The following is a 25,492-nucleotide window of genomic DNA, read 5'->3' as shown; positions in this document are numbered from 1 at the left end:
ATTCATTTAAGAAGAGTGTAAAATAAAAATGGTGCTCAAGGCTTCCTGGAAATGGGCATTTGGGCTGGGCTGGGGGTGCAATGAAAGTCACTCAGACAGCACATAGTTTTGCTACCACAAAATGGCGATGGCTGCCAACTTGGGCAATTTTAAAGGTGTACTTGGGCAAATCCACAGAGCGTAAGGCTATCCATGCCACTAGTCATGATAGCTAGATATTACCTCTAGCATCATAGGCAGTATGCCTCTGGGGAGCCTAAGTATGGAAAGTGTTGTTGCATTCATGTCTTGTTTGCAAGCTTCTTATAGGCATATGATTGGCCACTGTGAGAACGGGAAACTGGACTAGAGGGCCCTTTGGTTTAATCCAGAAGGGCTGTTTTTATGTTCCAGTATGGAAGTGATGTTCCGGTACTTGACTCCCAAAGGGGCTCCTAGAGTAAACTGCTACTATTTGAGTTTTGTAGACACAAGCAAACCGTGGCTTCCCACTCTCCATATTTACAGATTTCTTTCTTTGCCATTTTTTTAAAAAATGTATTCCATCTCTCTTTTTTGTTTTTGTTGCACACTTCATTATGTTATTTTACCTTCAGGCTATGTTCTGTTCACTTTTCTTCTGTTGAGTTGGGTAGACTTTTCCTATGTGTTTAGCGTTGGTAATCCCTATCTGCACACCAACCAGTCAGGCTCATTCAGGTTTAATATTACTGCCTTTTTTTGTTTCTTCAGGGGCTCAACAGTGTTTTTGAAGTTTACCTAGTGGGAAACAACTCCAACCACTTTATCATCTCTCCAACGTCAATTCAAGGAAAGGCAGATATCCGGATTAGAGTTGCAGTGCCGCTGGACTTTGAGACAATCCCTCGCTACGAATTTTCTGTAAGGATTCTTTTAAAAGATATATGAACAACGTAAGGGAGGGTGAGACATAAGAGAGATTGAAGATGGTTGGATACCATCCATCTTCATTGTGGAGAAAGATAATATATGGGAGTGGAGACAGATTTTTGAGTATGGCAAAATTAATCAAGTAGAGTTTGCAGTAAAATAGTTACAAATTTGAAGTACTCCTTAATGATAGAATGAGCTCCCAGTGACTAACATGATAAAACATTTGATTGCAAGACGAATTCCTCTAATCAACATTACTATCCGTATAACATGTTTCAAGAGTTCAGGCTTTCACATTTGTTCTCTCAAAAATTCTTACAACAGCTCATTGAAGCAGACCAGTATTATTGTCCAACATTGCAGGTGAGGGATCTGATTGAGGACATAAATGGTGGCTGGTCAGCTGGCACTCTTCATCATAATGCTACACCAGCTAAAGACATCTGTTTTTAAGTAAAGGATACATAGTTGTAAATGTGCTTCTATCCTACTGGACTAGTTCAGATAAACATTACTCTCTTCTCTTTCATAAGCAAATAAGCTTCCAGCCCATTTCTAAGTTCTTTTCTTTTGTCCCTTTACACAGAGTCCCTTTTCCCAGCATCTGTTTTAAGATGTGGCCTCCCTGTGTCATTCCTCTCCAGGTGTACCACTTTATATGAAGTAGTTAAAATACAGTTTGTGTGTCTTCATAAAGTTTACGATCCCTATGCCATAGGCCTAGCAGTGGAGGAATTAAGTCATGTGACAGCTGTGCCAGAATAGGCAGATGCTTAATGGAGCACAGCTGCATGGAGTTTGTGCCTACCTTGGTCCTTTTGTTGAACATACCCCATGACAATTGCCATCAAACTTAGCTATAACACCTTCTGCACTTTTATGTTCATTACAGGAATGACTTGAATGAACATTCCCATTAAAAATAAAAATCAGCCTCCATGTTCTGTGATGAATGATATTGCTTGCTTTACCACAGTGAGCTTCCTCCAGTTACTGTTGACATGTAGAAGTTAATATGGATGAAACTAACAAGTCATGGTTTGTTGTTTGTTATGTTTACTAATGTTGTTGTGTTTACTATCTTTTGTAATGATTTCCTTCTGAAATCACTGCAAACTAGCTGCCTAGGGGGCAAATGGGGAAGTTATTATTGTTGTTACTTACTACCTTTTAAAACCATCCTTCTACCTGAGAGATCCCGTGCTTTGGAACACAGGGCAACCTGTTAAGCCTCTAAACTCTTTGGTGCCTTGAAACTTGTAAAGGACGAAAGTGGATGCTGCATCAACTTGTAAGTGAGTGGACAAAGTTCATTCCTGAATTGGTCCTGTGGGATCAGTACAGTAGGCTTGCAAAAGTTTTCTCTTCTAGCTGTTAACATTTTCCTTCACAAAACTCTTGTAATGAAGAAGACATTCCCAGATCTAATGTTGGGTGTGCCAGTTTGGTCATGCACATCTGACTTACCCAGTACCAGTTCCTCACAGGAGTGATGTGTAAAAGTACTGCTGTTGTGGGGGGTCATACTAAGAGGAATGGGCCTGAACCTTAGAGACTCTGATGTCCTGATGGAAAGCAAACAGAATGAACTCAGCAGGGCCAAAGGTATAGAGGAAAGAATCCTCTGTTGGATGCAGTCTTCTGGATCTTCTGAAAGCAGATGAATAATTGGCCTGCTTTAATGGAAATGATCTTAGCTGACTGTGCTTCATCAGACATGGGTATAAAAAGCAGCTGCCGACTAAGGGAGTGTTAGGAGGAGGAACTGTAGGCCCCCAAAAAACTCAGTGTGCCTATATATTTGACAAGCGTGCATTAGCCTGTCACCTTTGGGAGAATGACATTAAAATGTGGTGTGCATCCCTCACTGTATCATTTATCAAGTGTGATTGTCATGTTATTGGGTAATAGGAAAGGAGGTTGGCGTCACTAGGTGCAGGGACAAAATATTAGTGTAATAAGTTTGTTAAAAAATCAGGGACGGAAGCAAATGTCACATGTGGAGGGGCTTTCACAGCTCTTGCTAATTTGCCCGGTTCGTACTGTTTTCACAATATTAAAATTTGGCCAAAAAAGAAGAAGAAAATGAAAAGAGATCTGCTGTGAGCGTTATCTTCCAAAATTTAGGGCCCCAGCTGCAGAAGCTTAAATAGAACACCCCCTCCCTTTTATGTTTTGAAGCTATAAAAGTTTTATGTTCTATAAAACTTTGGTTTAAATGCACCTATCAAGCACTGAAGCTCTTTCCAGATGCCTGCTTCAGCTTTGTCCCAATGTCTGGGTGAGCTGTAAATTTTTCGAAAGTCAAAGCAGCTCTGTAAACATCATGCCAGCAGCCTCTGTTGCTATTAGTCTTGACAGTGGGCCTTTATACACCAGCAAGGAAGCATAAATAAAATCCTGCCTTCCTAGAGCACTACAGGACATAAAATAGAAATGTAAATCATTGGGTTAAATCCTGCTAGGGTTTTAAAAGTTAAGAGGTTAAGATAGTGGCAAATCCCTATGCCGTAGTTCCTGAGGGCATTGATTCTTGTATCACAAACATGACACTGGAACCCACAACTAAATCCTGATAGGCATATTAAAGCTGAAGTGGATGACTTTTCAGAATAAAGGGCAGCATTGGAAATATATAAAGTGCAAGTCTAGGGGCTTCTAGTTTGCGTATAATGAATGTGTCTTCAACTCATTTGAAACAAGATGCACACAGTGCTACAAATCCAGTGAGTTCCAGCATGAATGACTCTCAAGAGCATCATTTCAAGTTAAGTAGAGTCCTCTCCAGCCTCCCACAGGCAAACCCTCCCTGCCACCAGTTCCCCAACCCCTCTGAGAGGTACATTTGCTTGGAAGGAGTGGTAAAAACTAGCAAGCTGAGCTAATTGGCAGCAGCAGCAGCAGCACATCCTATTATGAACCAAACCCAAATTAAGTGGGAATCTGGCCATATTCATAATTTCAATTCCCAAACCGGGTCAGTTCATATCTTGAACATACTCTAGTCCCAAAGTTGCTGTCCTCACCAATTCAATATTAAGTTTTCAGGCTTATCAGTCTTTTCTGTAGCTTGAAGACTGCAAACATTTTTTCAAACAAAACGAAAAGTGGGATGCCTGGAATGCTAGCCAGATTTTATGGACTTCAAAATGTACCTAATGTCCTTATAAGAAAGCAAATGCGTCCAAAATGTAAAGAAGATTGTCAGAATTTCCTTACTGGTGGGATTTACAAATGACGTCACTTCGGTTAGACATGGATTATGCTTTTGATTGCAAGGTTGAGATTTGACTTCCTTGAATAGGAAAATAAAGCTTCAAGGCTCTGGATGTTAAAATCCAGGGGCTGTAACCTGGAAATGTGGCAGTGTAAAGCTGTGAGCTTTTGAATGAAAAGATGCTCATGCATCAGGCATATTCAGTGGAATTCTGGTTCAATCCTGATGCGTAGCCTGCCAGCCAAATGCTTGCTGCTGTCATAACAGTCCACTCAGGGAAATCAAGGGACATTTAGAACCTCTCTCTTAAAGACACAAATTAAATTTCATACTCATCATTTACTCCTTGTTTCCACTCAGCTGTTTGCAAATGAGAGCATGCCAGACCATGTTGGCTTTGCACGGGTGAAGATTAACCTCATCAACGAGAATGACAACCGCCCAATTTTCAGCCAAGTCCTCTACAACATCAGCCTGTTTGAGAATGCTACCGTGGGAACTACAGTTCTGAGTGTTCTGGTAAGCAGAACTCGTACATCTATTCAAAAAGTACATTCCACTGTACCTCTTCCTTTGAAACTCTTAGGTTGCTCAGAGTCTATCACAGAACTATGGATCAGCCCAGAAGTGCATTAGAAAATGATGAAGCTTTCATTTTTAAAACATTTCTATCCTCTTCATTGTAAAAAAACCCCAACAACTCCAGAGCAGTTATGATAAAACATAATTCATATGCATAAAGCCAGAAGTCACTTGGGAGTGTGGGCATCCTAATGAAGAGAACAGACACCTGACTGATTCCCCCAAATGGATTTGCATACCTTTAAGTGAGGTTAGTAAAGGACAACCAGGGATGCGGGTGGTGCTGTGGTCTAAACCACCGAGCCTCTTGCCAGTCAGAAGGTCGGCAGTTCGAATCCCCGCAACGGAGTGAGCTCCCAATGCTCTGTCCCAGCTCCTGCCAACCTAGCAATTCAAAAGCACACCAGTACAAGCAGATAAATAGCTACCGCTGTGGCGGGAAGGTAAATGGTGTTTTCGCATGCTCTGGCTTCCGTCACAGTATTCCATTGCACCAGAAGCGGTTTCGTCATGTTGGCCACGTGACCCGGAAAGTTGTCTGTGGACAAACGCTGACTCCCTTTGCCTGAAAGTGAGATGAGTGTCACAACCCCATAGTCACCTTCGACTGGACTTAATTGTCCAGAGGTCCTTAGTAAAGGACAATTTCCAGGCAACTAGCAGGGAAGCTAAACGCACTGTTGATTATGAGAGCTAGGGAAGGACATCTCCCATTCTGTACCATAATCTGGAAGCATGGAAAAAGGAAGCACAGGTCACTCGTGCTTAAGCTTTCTCTCTTACCGCTTCAGTCTGAGGTTATTGGTTGTTAGTTCAGCATACATTGGCAGTCAAATGCTCAGGGCTGTATCCAACACTGCGCAAGTGGAGCAGCCGAACTTCCCATTCCTCCTCACCACCCAAAAATCTGCTCCCTTCAACCCTATCAAGCAGATTTTGAGGGTGTCTGAAGAGCTGCAAGGGAGAAGGGGAAATTTTATCCTCACAACAATCCTATGAGGTGGGTTAGACTGAGAAGCGCTGACTGGCCCAAGTTCACCCAGTGAGTTTCATGGCTGAATGGGGATTTGAACCCTGATCTCCCAGGTCATAGTCCAACACTGTAATGTTTACACTACGCTGACTGTCAATGACAAGGGCCATGTGACATAACAGAAGTCATAAGCTGAAATAAGATAGAGCTTCTGCAGATGATATGTGAGATTTTGAAAGCATTATTAGGGAGAAGGCAAAGGAAGCAGAGCTGATCACAAATACAGGGAGGAAGTAAAAGCAAGAGTATGGAATAGTCAGCACAGGGACAGTTGGAGACAGGAAAATGTGTGGGACACAGGAGATAAAAGTCCAGCTATGCTTGTAGTGTACTGAACATCCTGTGATCTTTGAACCCTATACGATAATCTCAGGTAGTCAGTTGGGCAGAAGGTACCTTAGGTGATCAGGAATCATTTAGCTGCGGCAAAGACTGTTGCAAATCTGTGATGCTCATTCATTCATATAGATTGCTCTTTTGCTAAACATCAGGAAGTGAGGGGTGAATAGAATTATTTCCAACTGCCTCTGCATTCTGGATTCAGTTTAAGGCCTGTTTGGCTTAGCATGATCTACTAAGCGTGGGTTGGGGCAGCAGGAGGAGGGGAAAAGCAAAGTCAGTTGAGTTAAACAAAGTATCAAGACTTTGCACCCAAATTAGAAGAGGGCAATATATGCATATCTTCCAAATGGGAAATTTAAAAAGTACCCAGGGACATCTTTTCAAGATACTCCTTTTCCCAATCTTAACTGCTTGTAATAGAAGCCCAGCATACTTTAATAAATCTAATATTAAGAGGCTCTTGAAAGAAGAAAAATACAAGTGGTTGGTGGTGTCTTTATGCCACCGTTGTTAAATATGCATGAATTCTTCCTCTGAGTTTTTGTTGTGTGTTTTTTGTTTTGTTTTTGCATGTTTTCAACTCACTGGGCCGATTCACACTTTATGTGGCTGATGCATTTGCAGTTTCTTCGCAACCTGTCTTCTGGTAAATGTGAAGTGTTTGACGGCAGGGAAGTGTCTGTAAATACATGGGGACATACACTGGACTTGTGCCTTGGAGCTACAATGGGATGTAGTTGTCCAGCCCACATGTGCTGCTTTCCTATGGGTGATACAGGAGTTCATCGGGAGACACATAGTTGAGGAACGGGAAGGTTGTCTGCAGTGTAACATGTACCTGCCCTCAGTTAGTCTTTTCCCCAGCAGCATGCTCAAACTTACCAGCCCATGTGGTCCTGGGCCGCTACAGTCCCCTACCTCCCATCAACCTACATATGCAAACTGTAGCAGACGAGGAATGTAGAACTCAGACAAAATGTTTCCAAGTGTATGCATGTAAGTGTGTTTATTCTGCAAACAGATGGTGTGAAACCGTACGGAGCCCCTGAGCTGTTCCCATCTGACAGTTATTAATATTTCAAACAGATGTTTAGCTAGTCAGGCTGTCAGACACTAAACAATGAGATTGTTACAGCATCTCCCCCCCACACCCCTGCACTTCCAGCTATGCCAGCATTTTAGAGCAAATGCAAAATGCCAGGAGTCGAATCTTCTATGATAAATCAGAATGTATGCAATTAGCATTGAAATCCAGATTGCCCTCCCAGCTGATCCCAAACTTTTAACAGGCTTTGGAAAGTGCTTGTTTGCTTTCTTTGGTTGTTTGAGATGCAACACTCTGCACATGTCAGAAGTGCTGCTTGTTTGAAGGATTGTTCATGTAAGTAGCACACTCTCCAGACAAAGTTGAATGGTGATGGAAAGAACTCAGTAATCTGCATATTGTGCTACACAATAATCAACTGCTTTGCTTTTCACACACACACATGTTGGTGAGTTTTTAAATAAGTGATTAGTAGCACCTTTTGTTAAAGGCCAGCAGAGCTGGATTTCAACACACCCACCCACACAAAAACAAACGCATGAATTACTTGGCAATCTGACTAAGCAATCTCTGAATGACTTAGGCCTTATAGCTCTTCCATATATGTTCTGTTACATGTTTAAAGTTATTCTTTATCAGATGTGTCTTAGTCCAATTGTCCATGGATCACGCTTACATGGAAAAGATGAGAGAAGGAATCTAAATGGTCACATGCATCACTGAAAATCCCACCCCAGCTATTATGTTTTAGCCATATAGATAGGTATGAATTATTGGTGTACTCCTAGTGGCTGGTTCTGAATATTTAACAGTGGGGGTTTTTTGGCAGCTGATAGAATGGTGGGAGGTTTGTGTGCATGTGTTTTTAAAAATGTGATTCTTGGAAACAATACATGGCTCATGCCATACCTCACTTGTTACTTTGGGGTAGCTGCTTCAGAGAAAAACCAAGATAAAATGTGCCATCTTCTTGGAGCAATCCATGCCAGCTCTTCACATGCCACAAGAGTAATTTGTTGCTTTCCTTCCTTGTGCACTTCCCTTAACAAAGGAGAGACTCCTGGCGCACTTTTGAAACTCCTATTCGATGCCCAAAGTGGTTCGCGTGTGCATAGTTAGAGAGCAGACTGTGCATAAGTTTTAAGGAGTTAATTAGTCTAGACAGATGTAAGCTTGATTCAGAAAGAAGCACACAGATTATGAAAGGCCAGTAAATAAACTGGGTTCCCTCCCTCCGTCTCAATCATATCTTCCTGATTGTCCCGTGTTCCATTTGATTTGTGTAGTTTCAAGGACCTTTGTGAATGAATGCAGTAATTCTTCATCTGTTTGCTGTAGCTTCCTTTGTGCTTTGTGAGTTCTGCCTAATGAGGGTGGTCCCTAGGATATGGGAGTGTATGTGTCAGCCTTTCCTGGTGACAGCAGAGTAGCAGCTGGCTCCGCTGCACACGCCTACCATGGTTTTCAGGCAAAGACATGGGCAGTTTTAAAAATGCAAGGCCCGAGAAGGGTGCTGGTGGTTCATAGACACTTTAGCACTCTACCTCCTGTGCCAAGGAAGTGTTTGTTCCCAGAACTTTTGGAAATGTGGGGGGGGGGGTTGTCTCCCTTCTGACACGCTTTGACTCAAGTTGCTACTATTTAGATGCTTGGGTCTCAGGATGCAACTGAGAGCCTAGCCTATATGGTCCAGTGGATACTGATCTTAGAGACCCAGTTCAGGCTCCATCTCTGTCATGGGCTAATTTGACAAGTTACTATGTGGTTTGCAGAATCATATCCTGGCTTAATAAGGTGGGATGTACACAAGTTGCTGGTGGGTGAACACAGCCTCTTCACTGCCACTTTGTGCCACTCTGTGAGCAAACAGCTGAACAAACCAGAATTCAGTTTTTAATCAGAGCGTCCAGTTATGTGAAAACCTGGAAACTAGGGTTAGTGGCTTCTAAATAATAATAATAAGATATGGTGTGAAGTTTGCATAATGTGGATATGTCATAAAGATAAAGGCAACAACTTTCACATGTGGTGGGGTGTTTTGGCAAATGGTAACGTGAGATGCTCAGGGAATTGTTACAGATACAGATAAATGTAGAACCACCATTGTGCTTATTATTATTATTATACACAAAGAGATGAGAGTACAAAGAAGTAATAAAACACAGGGTTTTATACATAGTACCCATTGCAAGGATATTATACGCTAAAATCTGGAAAAAATAACAGAACACCAAAGATTTAATTCAGAAAAGTTGGGAACAATTAGAAATAACAAAGTTAACTAAGATGTGGCATCCTTATGAAATTGCTAGAGAGGAAATAAGCAGATTACAGAACTGGGCATTATAGACATAAGGATGGACTGTTTGCTGCCATAAATTGCATTTTTTTATATAAGTGTGTGTGTGTGTGTGTGTGTGTGTGTGCGCGCGCACGTGCGTGCGTGTATGCGTGCGTGCGTGCATGCATGGGTTAACTCAGACAAGAGAAATATTTATATAAAGATAAAGGGTGCACATGTTGCTTATTTGTAAAAATAGATACAGAAATAAATATATACACAAATGGATCTCTTTTTTGTAAGTTTGTCTTGTTTTTTAGCTTGTTGGTTCTCTCCCTCCCCTTTTTGTATGTTTCAGTATTTGCTTAAGTTAAATAAATACTTATATAAACATAAATTTAATATGTACTTGATCATTATATATCATTGTACTGTACTGTTTTTAACTGTATGGATGTAGCAAAGTGGTGGGCAGGAGTCCATGTATGAGTTGGTGCATGCTGCTCATTCATATCCTGGCTTCTTAAACCATGACCATGCAAATTCACCCATTTCTCTCCATCTGCCCCAGATCCCTCTCTCTAAAATAGCAATAACTAGTAACCAGTTTCACAAGGTTGCTATGAATGGCGCAGCAATTTGCTAATTTAAAATGCTTATTAGCATTCTACAGGGATACAGTGCATAGTGTTTGGGAACCAGAAGACCATAGTTTAGATCCTGGTTCTGCTTTGGGTGAACCTCTGTGTGGCTCAGTTGCAAAAGGAAACGGGGGCTTAGACATTGTCTTACATTGAATAAGTGTTGCAACCTTAACATGTAGATGAATGGTAAACGTGAGCTGAAACTGGATGTCATCTGGGAGCCACTGCAGGTAGGCTTACGTTCCCATTTTAAAAAAATATTTGAACCCCCTCTATATTCCTATAAGCATAAGGGTTAAGAGTGATATAAATAGAAAGGAATGTAAGCTCTTTTTATATGCAATAACAGCAGCAAGAATATTATTGGCCCAAAAATGGAAGCAAGAAGAGTTACCGTCGATTGAAGAATGGAGGATGAAGTTAATGGACTATGCAGAATTAGATAAACTAACAGGAAGGATTCGAAACCGGCGAGACCAGAAATTCACAGAAGACTGGAGTAAATTTACGGACTATTTGAAAAGTAATTGTGAAGAACAGACGACGTTTGTAGGGTTGCTAGATGTTTTGTGAGGAGTATTATTAGAAGTATTGTAAAAATGGATAAGGCGGAGGATGATTTGTTAAGAGATGTAAAGGCAATATAAAGTTGCATAAGAAGTGGTGAAAACGGTGGATCATCAGAGGTGCTGATGGAAGTCCAAAAAGATTGTATAAGTGATAAGCTTTGTGGTACATTTTATAATTTATATGTTAAAATTAATAAAAAATATTATTTAAAAAGAAGAAGCATAAGGGCTAAGGCAGTAGTTTAGATTCACAACAATCCTGTTAAACAGGTTCTGCTGAGAGAAGATGGCCACTCAGTGAAATACAAAACATGGATTTGAGCTCAAGTTTCCAATAGCCAAAGTCTGGTACTATCTACTGCTGACTTTCCACCTCTCCTATTTAGGCCTGGGTATATGAAATGTACCAGAAAAGGGAAAAATAACTTCACCAGTGATGACAAATGACCATGCCTTTCTGTAGCATTTCACCCCACTCAAGTCTCTGATGGCAGAGAAACTGCTGCCTTTTTTCACTTATAAATCAGCTATGAAGCAATGGAGATTGCAAGCAGCAGGGATTCAATGCCTCCTTTTCCTTTCCACTTCCAGCTTGCTCTGCCTCCTTTCCTCTTTACGAGTTCAAACACACAGTTCCACAGGATGCTCTGGGTGGAGATGCAATTGGCCTGTGGAAGCATTTATATAGTTTCCTGAAATATTTTTACCTCTGGATTTGCGTGCTCTCTCCCATTTTCTTTTTCTTATTTTGCATTCCTCTCTTCAGTTCCATTGTGCTCATCGTTATCATATGAGATTCAGGAAGTGTTTTGTTTGCAGGTGAACAGCTGGACAGCACAGGCTTTAAGGCAGCAGCTTCTGCAGCCTTCATGGGAATGCAGAGAATGCCTCTAGGCAGGCCTCATGCTACGAAGACTTGTTTTCAAAAGGTCTGCTTTGCAGATCTAGGGCTAGAGGTACCCTGTACCAAATTTAACATGGTTAGCAATACCAAGGCTGTGTATCAATGTATTGCCAAAGAGAAGCTGGTTCAGCCTCCTCAGCTGCATGGCAAGCTCTGTTTCCTCCTCCTCTGTTTGCTTCTCAGTCAGCACATGTGCATTTTCCTCAGCAATACAATCAAAATAGAATTGTTGTTCAGCTTTTTAGGCTTTAGAGGAGAGGCTTTAAGCTCTTGATGCTGAACTTGCAGCAATAGAGTTGTACACTGTGTCATTCATACTTTGTTTTTGAGTGTACAACCCCTCTTCCATCAATCATCAAATGAACAGAAAAAGCAACCTCTTTGTAAATGGAAAAAATGTTCCCTGGCTCCTGGACAAAATACTCCCTGAGATTCAGGGGAGAGTGTCAAAGCCCCCTCCCCGCCAAATGTTGATTTAGGGTGCTCTCTGCTTTCTCAGCATCTCCTGCTCCTGGAGGCTATGAAGTTTACAACAACCAGCTTGCTCAAGAAGTGTGAAATTCGCTCTCGTTGACCTTTCTGTTATGTTATTAAAAGGTTTCATGGCTGGTTGTTCAGGGTAGGGTAAAGGGAGGGGAGCACTTGCTATTTCAATAATGACTGCAGGATGGGACAGACTGTACCAGTTTCTACCTGAGCCATGGTTAGTAAAAGTCACAAGCTTTACTTCTACCCTTTTGTTTTTGCTCCTTATTTATCACTAAAATAAGTCGGATAGGAATAATTGGTGCTACTTTGACACCTTTTGCTTCTTATTTTGGGTTTCCATTCAACTCTCTCTCTCTCTCTCTCTCTCTCTCTCTATATATATATATATATATATCTCAATCAAAGGCAATGGATAGAAGTAATGCTGACATTTTGGCCTTGCTCCATCCTGAGTTTGTGAGCAGCGTTGGGAGCCAACAGACAGTTGCCAACCTGCTCAGGCTCCAGAGTCTCCATGTCCTGGCAGTGATGAACAGTTGTATTAATTCATACAGCTGTCTGCAAATCAGAAAAGCTTTCGCCGTTCAGTGATGCTGCGGGCACTAAATGCGAGTGACTGATTTCGGCATAGCAGGGGTGTAGTGTCGCTCGGAGCTTACATCCTTACACTTCAAATATCTGTTCCTCCTAAGCTTGAAGTTGCAGAATCAAATTATAGGATAAAGCGAAGTGGTGTTAATCCTCACAGAAGACTCATGCAGACCGAAACACTTATATCCCTAGATATGTGGATGCTTGGGCTTTTACTGGCTAGGAGTGTGAGTGAGTAGTGGCAAGCAGATAGAGGCTGAGGTTGTTCTGCTGCTTTTAAACAAATCAAAAAGTTGGAGGAAAGCAAGTTTACTTGTTTTGTGACAGCATGCCTTTCACTTGGTTTTGGAGGTCTTAAGTGAATGATCACTCAAGAGACCGTTACTTTGCAGGTAGACCCTGACCCCCTAATCCTTCTCTCTGCTTGATTTGCTCCCAGTGTAGCTTGGTAGATTAGATTCAGATCAGTTGCTTTTGCCTGCTTGAATCTCATGATACCACACTTAACTTCTTTTAAGCTCTCTGGAGGGCTGCTTTTGATTCCCCACCTATTTCTTCATTCCTTTGTTAAGGAACAATGACAAGTAGAGACAGAGAGGTAGGTCACTAGTGCAAATTTCGGGGCAATGTTAGAACCAAATGATATTTGTGTTCCAATCTGCATATTAGTCCAGGCAAATCATGCCAGGTCACTTAAAAATTCTGAAGTATTTTACAGTAACTCCAGCAAGCTGTTTATCTACTGGGTTCATCCTAGAACAAGAGGATGGTACAGCTGATAAAAATGGGACCAAGGCTTAGACATTTGTTAAGCTTAAGCTAAAGCTCACCAGGCTTCATTTGTGCTATAGATATTCAATGCTCAACCAAACAGATGACATCAGCACTTATCCTACCCTGGTCAGGCTTTTCAGAATGTTTTCTTCTTCTGAAAGCACCTTTCTTCGAGCTATGTGTGGATGGGAGCAGCAGGACTGCTATCAAGATGCACATACAGCATCCCCAAAAGCAAAACATGGTAGTGGCTTATTGCAAAGCAAAATCATAGGAACGGCACACCATGTATAAGCAAGGGGCCTGCCCATCAACCTACACATTATGCAGAACAAATCAAGAGCTCCAGTGGCTGGATTCTGTAACTGCAATGGCCCCACAAGGGTTTTTTGTCTTCCTCCGTATTGGCATTGAGGACAAGAATGCTGTGCTGGAACTGGCAAGCCTGAATTCAAACCATACTGCTCATATCTGGATATTAGCTATGATCAAATCTGATTTACAAAGAGTACCATATGTTCAAATCCATATGTTCCATTCTTATCTCTGTAGGTAGCAATGGGCATGTTTCATAGCAGTCGGTTTCCACACTCATAATTTCTCTCACCTCTGTTGGCAGGCACTTACATGTGCAGACACCCTCCATGTCCTATGAGAGACATGAAAGACCCCTTATCTCAGGGGTAGAATATTATTTTGCATGTAGAAGATCCAGGTTCATCTCAAGTTAAAAACATCAGGTTTCAAATGGTAGGAAGGACCCCTACATGAAGCTTTTTTTGAGCTACTTCCACTTTTGAGCTACTTCCACTCACATTGGACAGTATTTAATGGGCAAAATAGGTTGCCCTGGTAGAATGAAACTTCCTGTCTTTTATCTGCTTATGTCACCTTTCATATTATAAGAGCATAACTTGAAGCAGCCTCTAGGAATTTAGTAGCAAAGTAAATGTGTTAATTAACTTTTTGTAGCACCTCTCACTAGGTCACTTTTAATTTAGTTGTCAAAGAGTCTCACGTTAACCTTCTTTTGATCTTCTGCCTTTCTAATTTCCACCTTGGCTTTACACAAGGGACAAGAAAATTGATCTTGTGCTGATTCCCCGCCCCCCCCCCCAGCAATATAGGAATGTGAGCTGACAAAAAAAGTCATAATGCAGTTGTCCCACACTGGGAAGGAGATCAGTGTTCATCAATAAATAAATATTTAAAATACAGATCACTTTCTCAGTCAGTTGAGGCATTGCACTAGAGACACTGGCTTCCTATAGGCTCTAACCACTGGTTTTATCTGCTTCTTCTGAAGTATCTACCTCCCAAATTTGTTCATGCGGCTTTGCTGTGCCCTTGGATGGCCACTTAAATATCTCCAAAGAAGGGGAAATGCATCACTTTAAAAAGGACCAAAAAACAAATTTGCATGTGCTAATTTACATGCATGGATGTGAATTTATAAATAATTGCTATAATGCAAATAAAAATGCATAACTTCTTTGTTGTTGTTGTGACCCCATGGACCAGAGCACACCAGGCACTCCTGTCTTCCACTGCCTCCCGCAGTTTGGTCAAATTCATGCTGGTAGCTTCGACAACACTGTCCAACCATCTTGTCCTCTGTCATCCCCTTCTCCTTGTGCCCTCAATCTTTAACAACATCAGGGTCTTTTCCAGGGAGTCTTCTTTTCTCATGAGGTGGCCAAGGTATTGGAGCCTCAGCTTCAGGATCTGTCCTTCCAGTGAGCACTCAGGGCTGATTTCCTTCAGAATGGATAGGTTTGATCTTCTCATCTCCTCAGTCTGCTGTTCAGGTACTAACTCTCGATGGGCATCTTCAAGGCCCCTTCATGTCAGTCTTTATCTTTCAACTGGATTTGAATTGACAGTCCTTATGGCAGAGGGCTGTCTTCTGTAAAGTAAGACACAGGATCTTGCAGTTGCAACAAGTTCTCTCTGCTGACTGAAAATAAGTACGAGATAGTTTGGTTTACCAAATATGAATATACTTGGAAGTTTCAGCTAGCAGCTGAAAATCCACTTCACTACCTTTCTCCTGCTTTTCTTAATCCACCCCACTTCTGGGTCTTCAGCTTATTTGAGTAGAATTTGCAGTGGCTGCTGCTGCTCAGTATTTCTGGGCCCATTGTATTCTGAATTCAAGTCATCATCTAAGAGTTTCTTCAAAGGACATGCTTCTCTGTGTCTATTTTCCATCACAAAGAATAACATGATGTTGCACAACTGCGCAGATGAAATAAAAGAAGAGAAATGCTATAGGAAGTTTTTTATATAAAAAAAAATATTCTCAGAAACCACTGAGATTCAATTCCATTAATTCTAATCTGATCCAACCATGGGAAGTCGGTTCACCTTTTCTGGTGGGCAGCATTGCGGCCAAGCATCTGGGCCTCTGCAATGATCCAGCTGGGGGGCAGAGATTGATGCCACTCTTGTGCCGTCCCAGCTGTGTCACTAGCGCTGGGCAGGGCTACGCCCAGGGTTGGCCCCACTGACCAATCAGCGCCAGCAAGTGGCGTGGCCACAGGAAATTTTAAAAGTGGTGCAGCCAAGGGGACTTCCTCTCTCGCCCTTCGCCTAATCTGTTTTGAACTGTTTCGTTTGGGGTCGCAACAGCACATTGTACTCAAACATATGTAACAGAGCAAACATGCATTTGAGCCCTGGGAGAAGGATAGCTGTGGGAGCATAATTTGGAGTAGAAGAGTGGAAGGCAAGAAAAGGTGAAGGCATCTTCTACACACACACACACACACTGCATCTCTGCTCAATATTTATCCTTCCCAAAGCGACGTTTTGTCATTTAGTTTTTTAAACTAACGGTGTTAGGATTCTGTTACAAATATTTGTGTGTAATGTATCATCATTAGCCCCTCAGAGAGTGGAAGGGAGAAGCCCAGGGGACTTTAAAACTCTCCTGCTGGTGAGAAGCAGTGGGAAACTGCAAACTTTGATCTGTCTAGCTAAAAGTCAGAGATATACAAATATACATGGTCCTGTTGAATCCTCACTTTGTGGGACCCACTGGTTCCTGGACCATCCTTTCGCTTATATTTCATTGAATCATAGAACTGTAAAGTTGGAAGGGACCCCAAGGATCATCTCGTCCAACCCCCTGCAATGCAGGAATATGCAACTTCCCCGTGCAGGGATTGAGCATGCAACCTTGATATCATCAGCACCGCTCTACACATACACTTGATCTTAGCCAAAAGGCCGAGAAGCGATCAGCACCACTCTAACCAACTGAGCTATCCACTCCTGGAGAAGATATCTATGGGAAATGCTTACTTAGTCAAGTGTAAGCTCTGTTTCTTGAAGGCTGCCTTGAACACTATTACCTGCCAACCCACCCACCCTCCTCCTGGATTATTCTGTGAATTTGGCTCATTACAGAGGAGGCACTATCTCAACTGGGCTTATTTTTCTGGGCTAAGACTTCTATACTGCCATCAACTTGAACGTTGCCTTCTGTTCCCGCCAGCAGTACTCTTGGGTGGGTCCCAGTACATATCCTTCCCTATCTGAGGGCCTGCTGGTGTTACATTCCTGCTTCATGATGGGAAGGGTGGATTAATACAAAGTGAAGATATTTCTGACGTCAAATTCACAGCCCACAACCTCTTTGTTGCCGAAACGGAAATGGAAATGTGATGCTTTTTCAGTTCATAACAGCTTACTGCATTTTATCGCCTGCCCACGTGTCTTAGGTCCTGGTGGACAAATAAGAGAAAGTTGGGTGCATGTCTCAAAGCAAGGCCAACCCCATGATAAACATATAGTACAGGTGAATTCTGTGGTTCCCTGAAACTCATATTTCTATTAAATGGCTGTCAGTGTTTCTCCCCTGCTAAGCATATTGGAAACCTTTAAGCTGACAGCCCAGATCTGCTTTTACAAGTGTGAAATGAGGAGCAATATAGCAAAAAGGAGTCCATAGCTTTCCCTGTGTCCTCCAAGCTGCCTGCTGTGCTCTTCCTCACCTTTCTCCTCATCCCACACTCCTCCCCACCCCTCCTGCCTACCTCCTCTCTCCATTGGCATCTTAATTGATCTCATTGTTCACAATCCCCCAGAGTCCCTGAGACTCCAGCTGTGCTTAAACAGAACAAAATCGCTTCCAATTTCCCCCACCATTTAAAAGAAAATTGAATTCTTTATCTGCAGTAAGAGAGGAAAACCTGCAAACATGTGAAACAGTAAATAGTTAAGTAATCAAAGGAGAGAGAGGTAGAGGTTCCAAATGGTCTGGAAAGCTAAACACAAATGGATTTTGTGGAAGTGGGGGTGGGGGACGCTGGGCTCTTTGTTCCTTTTAAATATTCTTATCCATTCACCTCTGTAAATAAAGTGAAGGGAAAGAAGGGAGAGGAATTACTAGGTAGCGGAGTGACTGACAGATCTAAGTTCTCGTCTGTCTGTCATAGCCCAGCACTCTTTGGTTGTGTTTATCTCCTTAATCTAAATATCAATCCGTAAAACTAGAATGGGATGGAATAGGAATCATGACAGCACAAGCGCTAAAGAGAAAGAGAGAGAGAGAGAGAGAGAGAGAGAGAGAGAGAGAGAGAGAGAGAGAATTATTGCAGCTTTCATTGCAGCTATGTGTCCTGATGGAGCTGTCAGAATAAATACACAGTTTTGGAGTCCAGAGGTGGGAGGGGGGGGCCAAGCAAGAAAAATGAATGAGAGAAACCAGCGGACCTACATTTGTACTTCTCCAGATGATATCCTTTGGAAAACAAGCAATCAAGAGAATATTGTGATTTAGCCGGGGGGGGGGGGCACAGCCTGTTTTCCACCCCAAATTACTTTTCTGCTGTGCTAGCACTTTGAAGACAACTGCGAGTTTGGAAAAGTTTTAGTTCAAGGTGAGATATCTATTCAAGCTGTCGACCAGTTAGAGGACAGAGTAAGAATAGCCTAGCTCTGTTGGGCCAAGTTCCATCCAGGGCTCCTCCACTCTTAACACTTGTCCCTTAACTCTTTCCTCTGGGACACCCGCTCTTTGCTGCTGAATCAGAGCAAACATTGATTGGGTTTTCTGTGGATTAACGTTTGCTCTGATTCAGCGGTAAAGAGTGGGTTTTCCTGGGGGAAGCAGCAGGGCAAATGGAAAGCCGTTTGGACCCATGTCTAGAAAGCACAGGACAAGCAGAACTACTCTCCTCTGTGCTTTCTAGACATGGGACAAGCAAAGTGTGGATGAGCCCCATGTCTTTCTCAGGGCCTGCTCTGGGAAGCTCACATGGAAGGACAGCACCCAAACACTGGGTGTTCAGAGGGATGCGGCTGCTTTATATGGAAGCTCCACATAGCCATTCACAGATTTATCCTCCGTGAGTTGGCGTACCCCTCCTAAAGCAGTGGTTCCCACCCCTCACTTCCAAAACATTTGTAGATTGCTGGGAATCTTGGTGGATCACTTAACAGGTTTCTTTCTGCCTGAGGTTTAGCAGTTGTAATGCACTGTGCTAGGTGCTAAAGTGTTGTGTATTTTTTTTAATATAATGGAACTTGAATTTTAATGTAATAAGGAATACAGGAAGCAATAAAAATAGAGCTGAAAAGGAACGTTAATATTTTACTGCTGTTGAAGTGTCTGTGGGGTTAGCCAGTGTGGTGTAGTGGTTAAGAGCGATAGACTCATAATCTGGGGAACCGGGTTCGCGTCTCCACTCCTCCACAAGCAGTTGCTGGGTGACCTTGGGCCAGTCACACTTCTCTGAAGTCTCTTAGCCCCACTCACCTCGCAGAGTGTTTGTTGTGGGGGAGGAAGGGAAAGGAGAATGTTAGCCGCTTTGAGACTCCTTTGGGTAGTGATAAAGCGGGATATCAAATCCAAACTCTTCTTCTTCTTCTAATGCCAGATAGCCAAATTTAATTACTTTAAAAAAAAATTGAAATGCTGCTCATCTGAAGCAGAGTTGCTATTCTTTCCTCTGAATCCAGAGTGGGCTGCATTTTTCCAACAAGGATTCAGCACATTTCTGGGAAGACGAGCTCTCGTGGGATGAAGTCTGACTCTCTAGATCAGCAGTTCTCAACCTGTGGGTCCCCAGATGTTGTTGGACTACAACTCCCATCACCCCTAGCTAGCAAGGCCAGAGCTGAGGGATGATGGTAGTTGTAGTCCAACAACATCTTGGGACCCACAGGTTGAGAACTGCTGCTCTAGATCTTCCCTGACCACAAAATGCCACCTTGCACTTTTGTGCCATTGCTCCATGGTTCCATCCTGCGCAATAGTTTCATTTGGGTCTTACCAAGGTGTTCCCTGCTCTTCTAGCTGAGATTATTTAATTAATGAAACAGGGGGTTGAACCTGGGATTTGATGTATGCAAAGCATGGTCTATAGAGTGCTAGTCCGGGGGCAGAGTGAATGCTTTCTGTTCGGAAGGTCTCAGGTCCAGCCTTCAGCATCTCCAAGTGGACCTGGGAAACCTTGGGAGATCTGCCGCCTGTCAATGTAGACAATGCTGAGCTAGGTGGAACCATTATTTTTGACACTGTGCAAGGCAGCTTCCTAATCTTTTCAGCCTGAGTGCCTCTATCAGTGTCCCTGGCTGGGGGAGACTCCAGGTTGCCTCATAATCTCAGTTGCTCAAGCAGGCCGGGGCTTTTAATGGTGGCAGAGGGGAGAAAGAAGAGCTAAGAACTGCACGGATGAGCTGTTCTCGCAAACGTTTCAGAGTTCGTTGTGGTGATTTATGTTTTCTTCTTTGGACTCTGACCTTAATTTCTTCCATTTTGCTGGGCTGTAAAATTCATTAGAGACCTAACAGCGGAGTGATTGAGATGTCAGCCAAGCTATTGTGTGGTTATTTAATCTATCAGATATGCCGCTTGCCATTTAAGCGGACAACAAGAGAATATGAAATCAATACGGTTCATTAGCAGAGAACCTGCTGCTGGCCCAGCCACAGAGCTCCAATAAAACCTGGTGAGGCGAGCATCTAAATTGTCCCGGTGTCACCTTGGCCGGGGGGGGGGGGAAGAGAAGTAAAATGGGGGTGGGGGGAAAGTGTGAAACCTCTGTCTTAACAATTATTTCTTTGCTGTGCAGCTGCTTACAATGTAATATGCCCCATTGACTAAATTTTCAAACTGTAATCCCTAGCTACGGGCAGCCTTGCTGCAGTAAATTACTCAGTATAGAATCGAGGGGTCTGCTTTCTTGCCAACTCTGTGAACTGCACTAGCAGCTGATGTTAAGGGGGCTGCTGTTATAAAACACAATCAAAAGAAGCTGGGACTTCCCCCCCACCTTCCCATCACCTGGAAGTAATAGTAGAAGAAGCTCTGTAATTCCGAGGGAGGTTGATTGGCCATTTTCCCCCTGCCAGTCTCAGCGGAGTTGTCAGGTTGTTAGTTTAGCTTTAATGTCTGTATCCATTGAGGCTCTGCAATCTCAAGTTTCTCAAGGACCACTTTGACATTTTAACAGTGTCTTCCTTTTAGTTATTCTTTCCACTTCTCTGTCCCCTGCCTCTTTCTTCTCGGCTTCTCTTTCCTCCAATCAATCACCTTTATCCACCTCCGCTCTAATAATCCTGGTAAGCAGGTCGGGTCCAGTTGCTCCTGATTGTAACTTCATACATTACCAAAAGCACCGAGAGAGGGAGAATAATGCTGAAAATTATGAAGAATATACATTTTCACTTCCCCCACCAAGTTTGTGATAATGTTAAGTGGGTCCCCTATTCATTGCTAATTTGCTTTTCAGCACTTGATGTTTGTAGCGCCAGGTTTTTTTTCTTCTTCCATTCCTGGATCTATAAAATGCTAGCTAGCAATCAATATATTGCCTCCCCGTTGGGAGGATTTAAGGACCTAAATAAGCATTGCACACAAATGTGTGCAACAGAATTCTAACAGTTGGCTCCTTTGTTTTTGTTTTTAAGAAAAAAATATTCTTTAGGGTAGGAGATATTTGGAGAATGAAAGTGGTGTAGAAGAATGCTTAATTCTCTCCCCACCTGACACTCCTCTACTCTTAAGTTGCACCCACCCACATGGGGTAACAATTGCATCCTTCCAGATCTTAACATCCAGTGAATGGTTTTGGAAACTGCAGCAGAGGAGAGGAGATTGCCTGGCAGTTGAAGAAGCTGAGCCACTTTCCCCCAGTCCTTTCTACAGCTGCCACCTTGGTCTTGTCAATGAAATGGGGACACTCATATGTTCCTCACATGCTTGCTATGACCCTTGCCGCTAAAGCTGAGTTGGTAGGATTCTCCCTTCTTTCGGCTAGTACCTAGTTTACTCCTTACTCTGTGGTTGTTGATGATGAGGACCATAATTGGCATGCTATAACACAGCTTTATTTTCCATTCTATCATTTCTTTTGGCCTGGTACAAGCTTGTTGGAATGTAACCCCACTTAACTGGAAAGGACTTGTCTGTTATGAAAAATCTGAGACTTGTTCAGTGTCCTTTAATTTCTTTAGGTGTCTTTGCATAAGCACATAATGTTTCTGTCTGCCTGATTAGTATTTATAGTCAAACAGGGCAGATTGGTGTTTGGGAGATGGAGAGATAAGGTTGTGTAACACAGTACAAGAGTGGCAAATGACCTTTAGACAATGATCCCAGCCCTGAGGTCTAGTGTCATTCCTTCTATGTACTCTGGAGAGCAAAGTAATTTATTTACATGACATATGCACTCCTCTCCATGCAAAGAAAATGTTGGAATAAACTAAGGAACTCTGAAACCTGTAGTTTCTTGGGAACCTAGGATGGTGCCGTTCTCTCTCTCTCAAATAAAAGGCCTAGACTTTCCTCATCTCTCTGTTCTAGGGAGGAAATTCAACATTGCACTTCAATGAATGTCCCATTTGCACAAGAGGTATGATTCCTACCCGTCTGCTCCCCATATGCTGATCTGGAGGTTCTCTTGAGCACCCCACTGCCACCACCAAGGAGTGGCAGGACATGAGACACGCTGGGGAAGGGGGGAAAGCCCAATTGCACAAGCAGAAGTCCTCGTGTTGGGGTTCCACAGATGGGGCTCCTTAAGTGAATACCACCCATAGGGTTGTATTCAGTGTGTTTTCAGGACTACCCTATTCTTGTGAATGTGATATGTCTTAACTGATTTTTATTATGAATTTTAAAGTGTTGCAACCCACCCTGGGGCCTGCTGGTGAAGAGTAGGCCTGTTAACAATAATGGCCATGCCTATCTTTGGCCCATTTATTTCCGTGGGACTTTGAGTAGGGCTGAGTTGGAGACAACTACTAGATACAGGAAATATGTAGACATTCAGAGTCAGGGAAATAAGTTTGTGCAAACCTCTTTAAGCATAGCCTGTATAGTTTCTGCATTTTCCCCATGGGAACTGGCATACAGGCCAGGGGCCCCTGGATTTCCAGGCTTGGGTATATTGTGCCTCATTCTACCTACGATTGACCCCTGATCTGTGCATGTTGCATGTTTCCCGTATTCCTTTCTGTGTTCCTATTTCTTTGCTCATCACCCCACGTAGTATCACCAGGAGGTTGGCAGGCAGCAGGCAGCGATGAGAATCATGGCAGGTCACTCTGATGCCTTGACAGGTTTTTGACAGTCAGTAATTGCTTTCCTGCTACAGCTCTTTTGAGCAGAGAGTTTCTGGCCAAAGCAATTTGCTTCCCATCAATTTTTATTCCCTCGTTTTTAAATAAAAAACCTCCTCCAACAACAACAAACAAACCTGGAAACCCCTTTATTTAGCAGGCTTGGTGTCAGTTCTCTTTGCAAGGGCACCCTTGTCCTGCAGAGAGTGACATATTAAATGGAATTCTCCCTCCCCGGAAACACCTGTTATGGCTCTCCTTCCCTCTCCCCCTACCAATGGTATGTTCCGCATTAGCTTTCAATTGCTGCTAATAAGCTTTACTGAAAGACTCTAGGGAATGTTTATCTGCCATGCACCCTTCCTCCACAGGCAGGGCAGTATATTATTATTCTATGAGGTTATCCTCACAAGGAAAAGCTGAGAGAATGGTGAAATACTTGCAGCTACCTGCTGACCAAGGATTTGAACCTAAGTTGACCTGGTCCAAAACCAATACTCTAACCCAGGGGTTGTCAACCTGGTCCCTACCGCCCACTAGTGGATATTTTAGGATTCTAGGTGTGGGTAGGGGGTTCTGTGGCACAAGCTGAATCCTCCTTCCATCGAGCACTGGTGGGCGGTAAGGAAATTTTACCATCAAGAAAGATGCATTAGTGAGTGGTAGGTATAAAAAGGTTGACTACCCCTGCTCTAACCATTACAAGTGGTAGTTGGCTAAGATCCTGCACGATAAGGCTATAAAGTTGCCTAACTAACTTGCATTTGAAGGAACTGAATATGATTCTCCCATGGATTATTTACTGGGAACAATGTATACAGCCAAGTTCCCAGCACACTCCTTGGGAGTCTCGTTATTTTTCTGAATCATGTCAAAGATCTAAAGTGTTTTCCAAACTCTTTGTCTTACACTAGGCAGAATTACTTTACAGATGCCCCCTTTTGGTAACAGGAACCAGTAGATAATGGTTACATAGGTTAAATGATCACATAGATGCTAGAGATCTTGGAACCACCAGTTTACCAGTCTAACTTCTTGTGAAGGTACAATTGCTTCTAAACAAGAGAGCAGTATAAGTGGTGTTGCCGTAAATGTACGGGAAAGGTTTCTATTTAAGGGGCTTAAGAGAAGAGAAGAGAGTAAGAAAGCAACCCATTATGGATTGTAAAGCCATTAACTGGTTCATCAAAACATCTACAGTCAAGATGATTTTTCTAGGGGATGTTCTGCTGTGTTGGATGGGTTTCATGCCTTGGACATGAAAGGTGCATTAAACTCTGGCACATTTAAGAGTCCAATGTGGGAGTCACTATAAGTAGTTACAAGGTGCTTCATTTGGGGCTGAAAACAGCTGGATGCCCCCAAAACATGGCTGCGATGGTTGTCCATCTTCTTGGTGGGATGCAACATATTTCCATAGCTAGCATGTTGATTATAAGAACTTCAGAGATAGTTCTAGATAAACTGGGAATAGTCAGCATTGACACAGTCTTAAACTATAGGCGACCTATTGGATGTGACCAAAGTGATATATAAACAAACAAGGTAGAACTGGTCCACAGTCCTGTTACAGGTGATCCAACTCACCTGTGCTTTTTTGAATACTAGAATCTGTCACCTCCCTCTCCCAGGTCATCATCCCACAGTAATAGCTGTTTGACAGTGGAATAGACTCCCACAAGAGATGGTGGATTCTCCTTCCTTGAAGGTTTTTAAGCAAAGGTTGTGTAGCCACCTGTCATCTATGATCTAGCTGAGATTCCTGTATTGCAGAGGATTGGAGGAGATAACCCCCAGGGTTCCTTTCCAACACTACAATTCTATGATTAGAAAACCACAACAAGGGTTTCACTCTTTTTGAAAATTGACTTTGACATTAAGTTTTGGTTTCCCTGTATCTTACATATTTCTTCATACTGCTCTCATCTCTAAAATTTATCATGATTGCACACATAGTTAAATTAAAAGTACTTAAACAGAAGGGATGCCGGTGGCGTTGTGGCTTAAAACACAGAGCCTAGGACTTGCTGATCAGAAGGTCGGCAGTTCGAATCCCCGCAACAGGGTGAGCTCCCATTGCTCTGTCCCTTCTCCTGCCAACCTAGCAGTTCAAAAGCACGTCAAAGTGCAAATAGATAAATAGGTACCACTCCGGCGGGAAGGTAAACGGTGTTTCCGTGTGCTTCTCTGGTTCACCAGAAGCGGCTTAGTCATGCTGGCCACATGACCCAGAAGCTGTACGCCAGCTCCCTTGGCCAATAAAGTGAGATGAGCGCCGCAACCCCAGAGTCGGCCACGACTGGACCTAATGGTCAGGGGTCCCTTTACCTTTACCTTTAAACAGAAAGTATTGCATAATTTAACTGTAAACGTGGTCTCGGGAGTCATGAGCAGTGATAGTCATTATAATTGTGGACATAGTGTGTTCAAGATCTTAGTATTCCTAGTATATCTCTTCATTGTTCCTGTCTCTTTAAACTCTTGCCTTCCTTCATTACGGCTCTCCCCCCACACCCCCACTACATCTTACGCTTCCCTGAAGCAGCTATGAGTA

General features: G+C 42.8%; 1 protein-coding gene across 1 annotated transcript in view; it reads left to right on the top strand.

The window, feature by feature from the left end:
* CDH23 (cadherin related 23) overlaps positions 1–25,492 on the top strand; it is a 383,781-nt gene that overhangs the window by 186,273 nt on the left and 172,016 nt on the right. The window contains exons 12-13 of the mRNA XM_081861783.1: positions 733–882; positions 4,472–4,630. Of these exons, the coding sequence (XP_081717909.1) occupies positions 733–882; positions 4,472–4,630 (309 nt within the window). The remainder of the gene's footprint in view (positions 1–732; positions 883–4,471; positions 4,631–25,492) is intronic.

The sequence above is a fragment of the Podarcis erhardii genome, assembly GCF_964252035.2.
Source record: "Podarcis erhardii genome assembly, chromosome: 5".
NCBI classification, from domain to species: domain Eukaryota; kingdom Metazoa; phylum Chordata; class Lepidosauria; order Squamata; family Lacertidae; genus Podarcis; species Podarcis erhardii.
The sequence above is the reverse complement of the archived record's forward strand: the minus strand, read 5'-3'. Positions and strand labels throughout refer to the sequence as shown.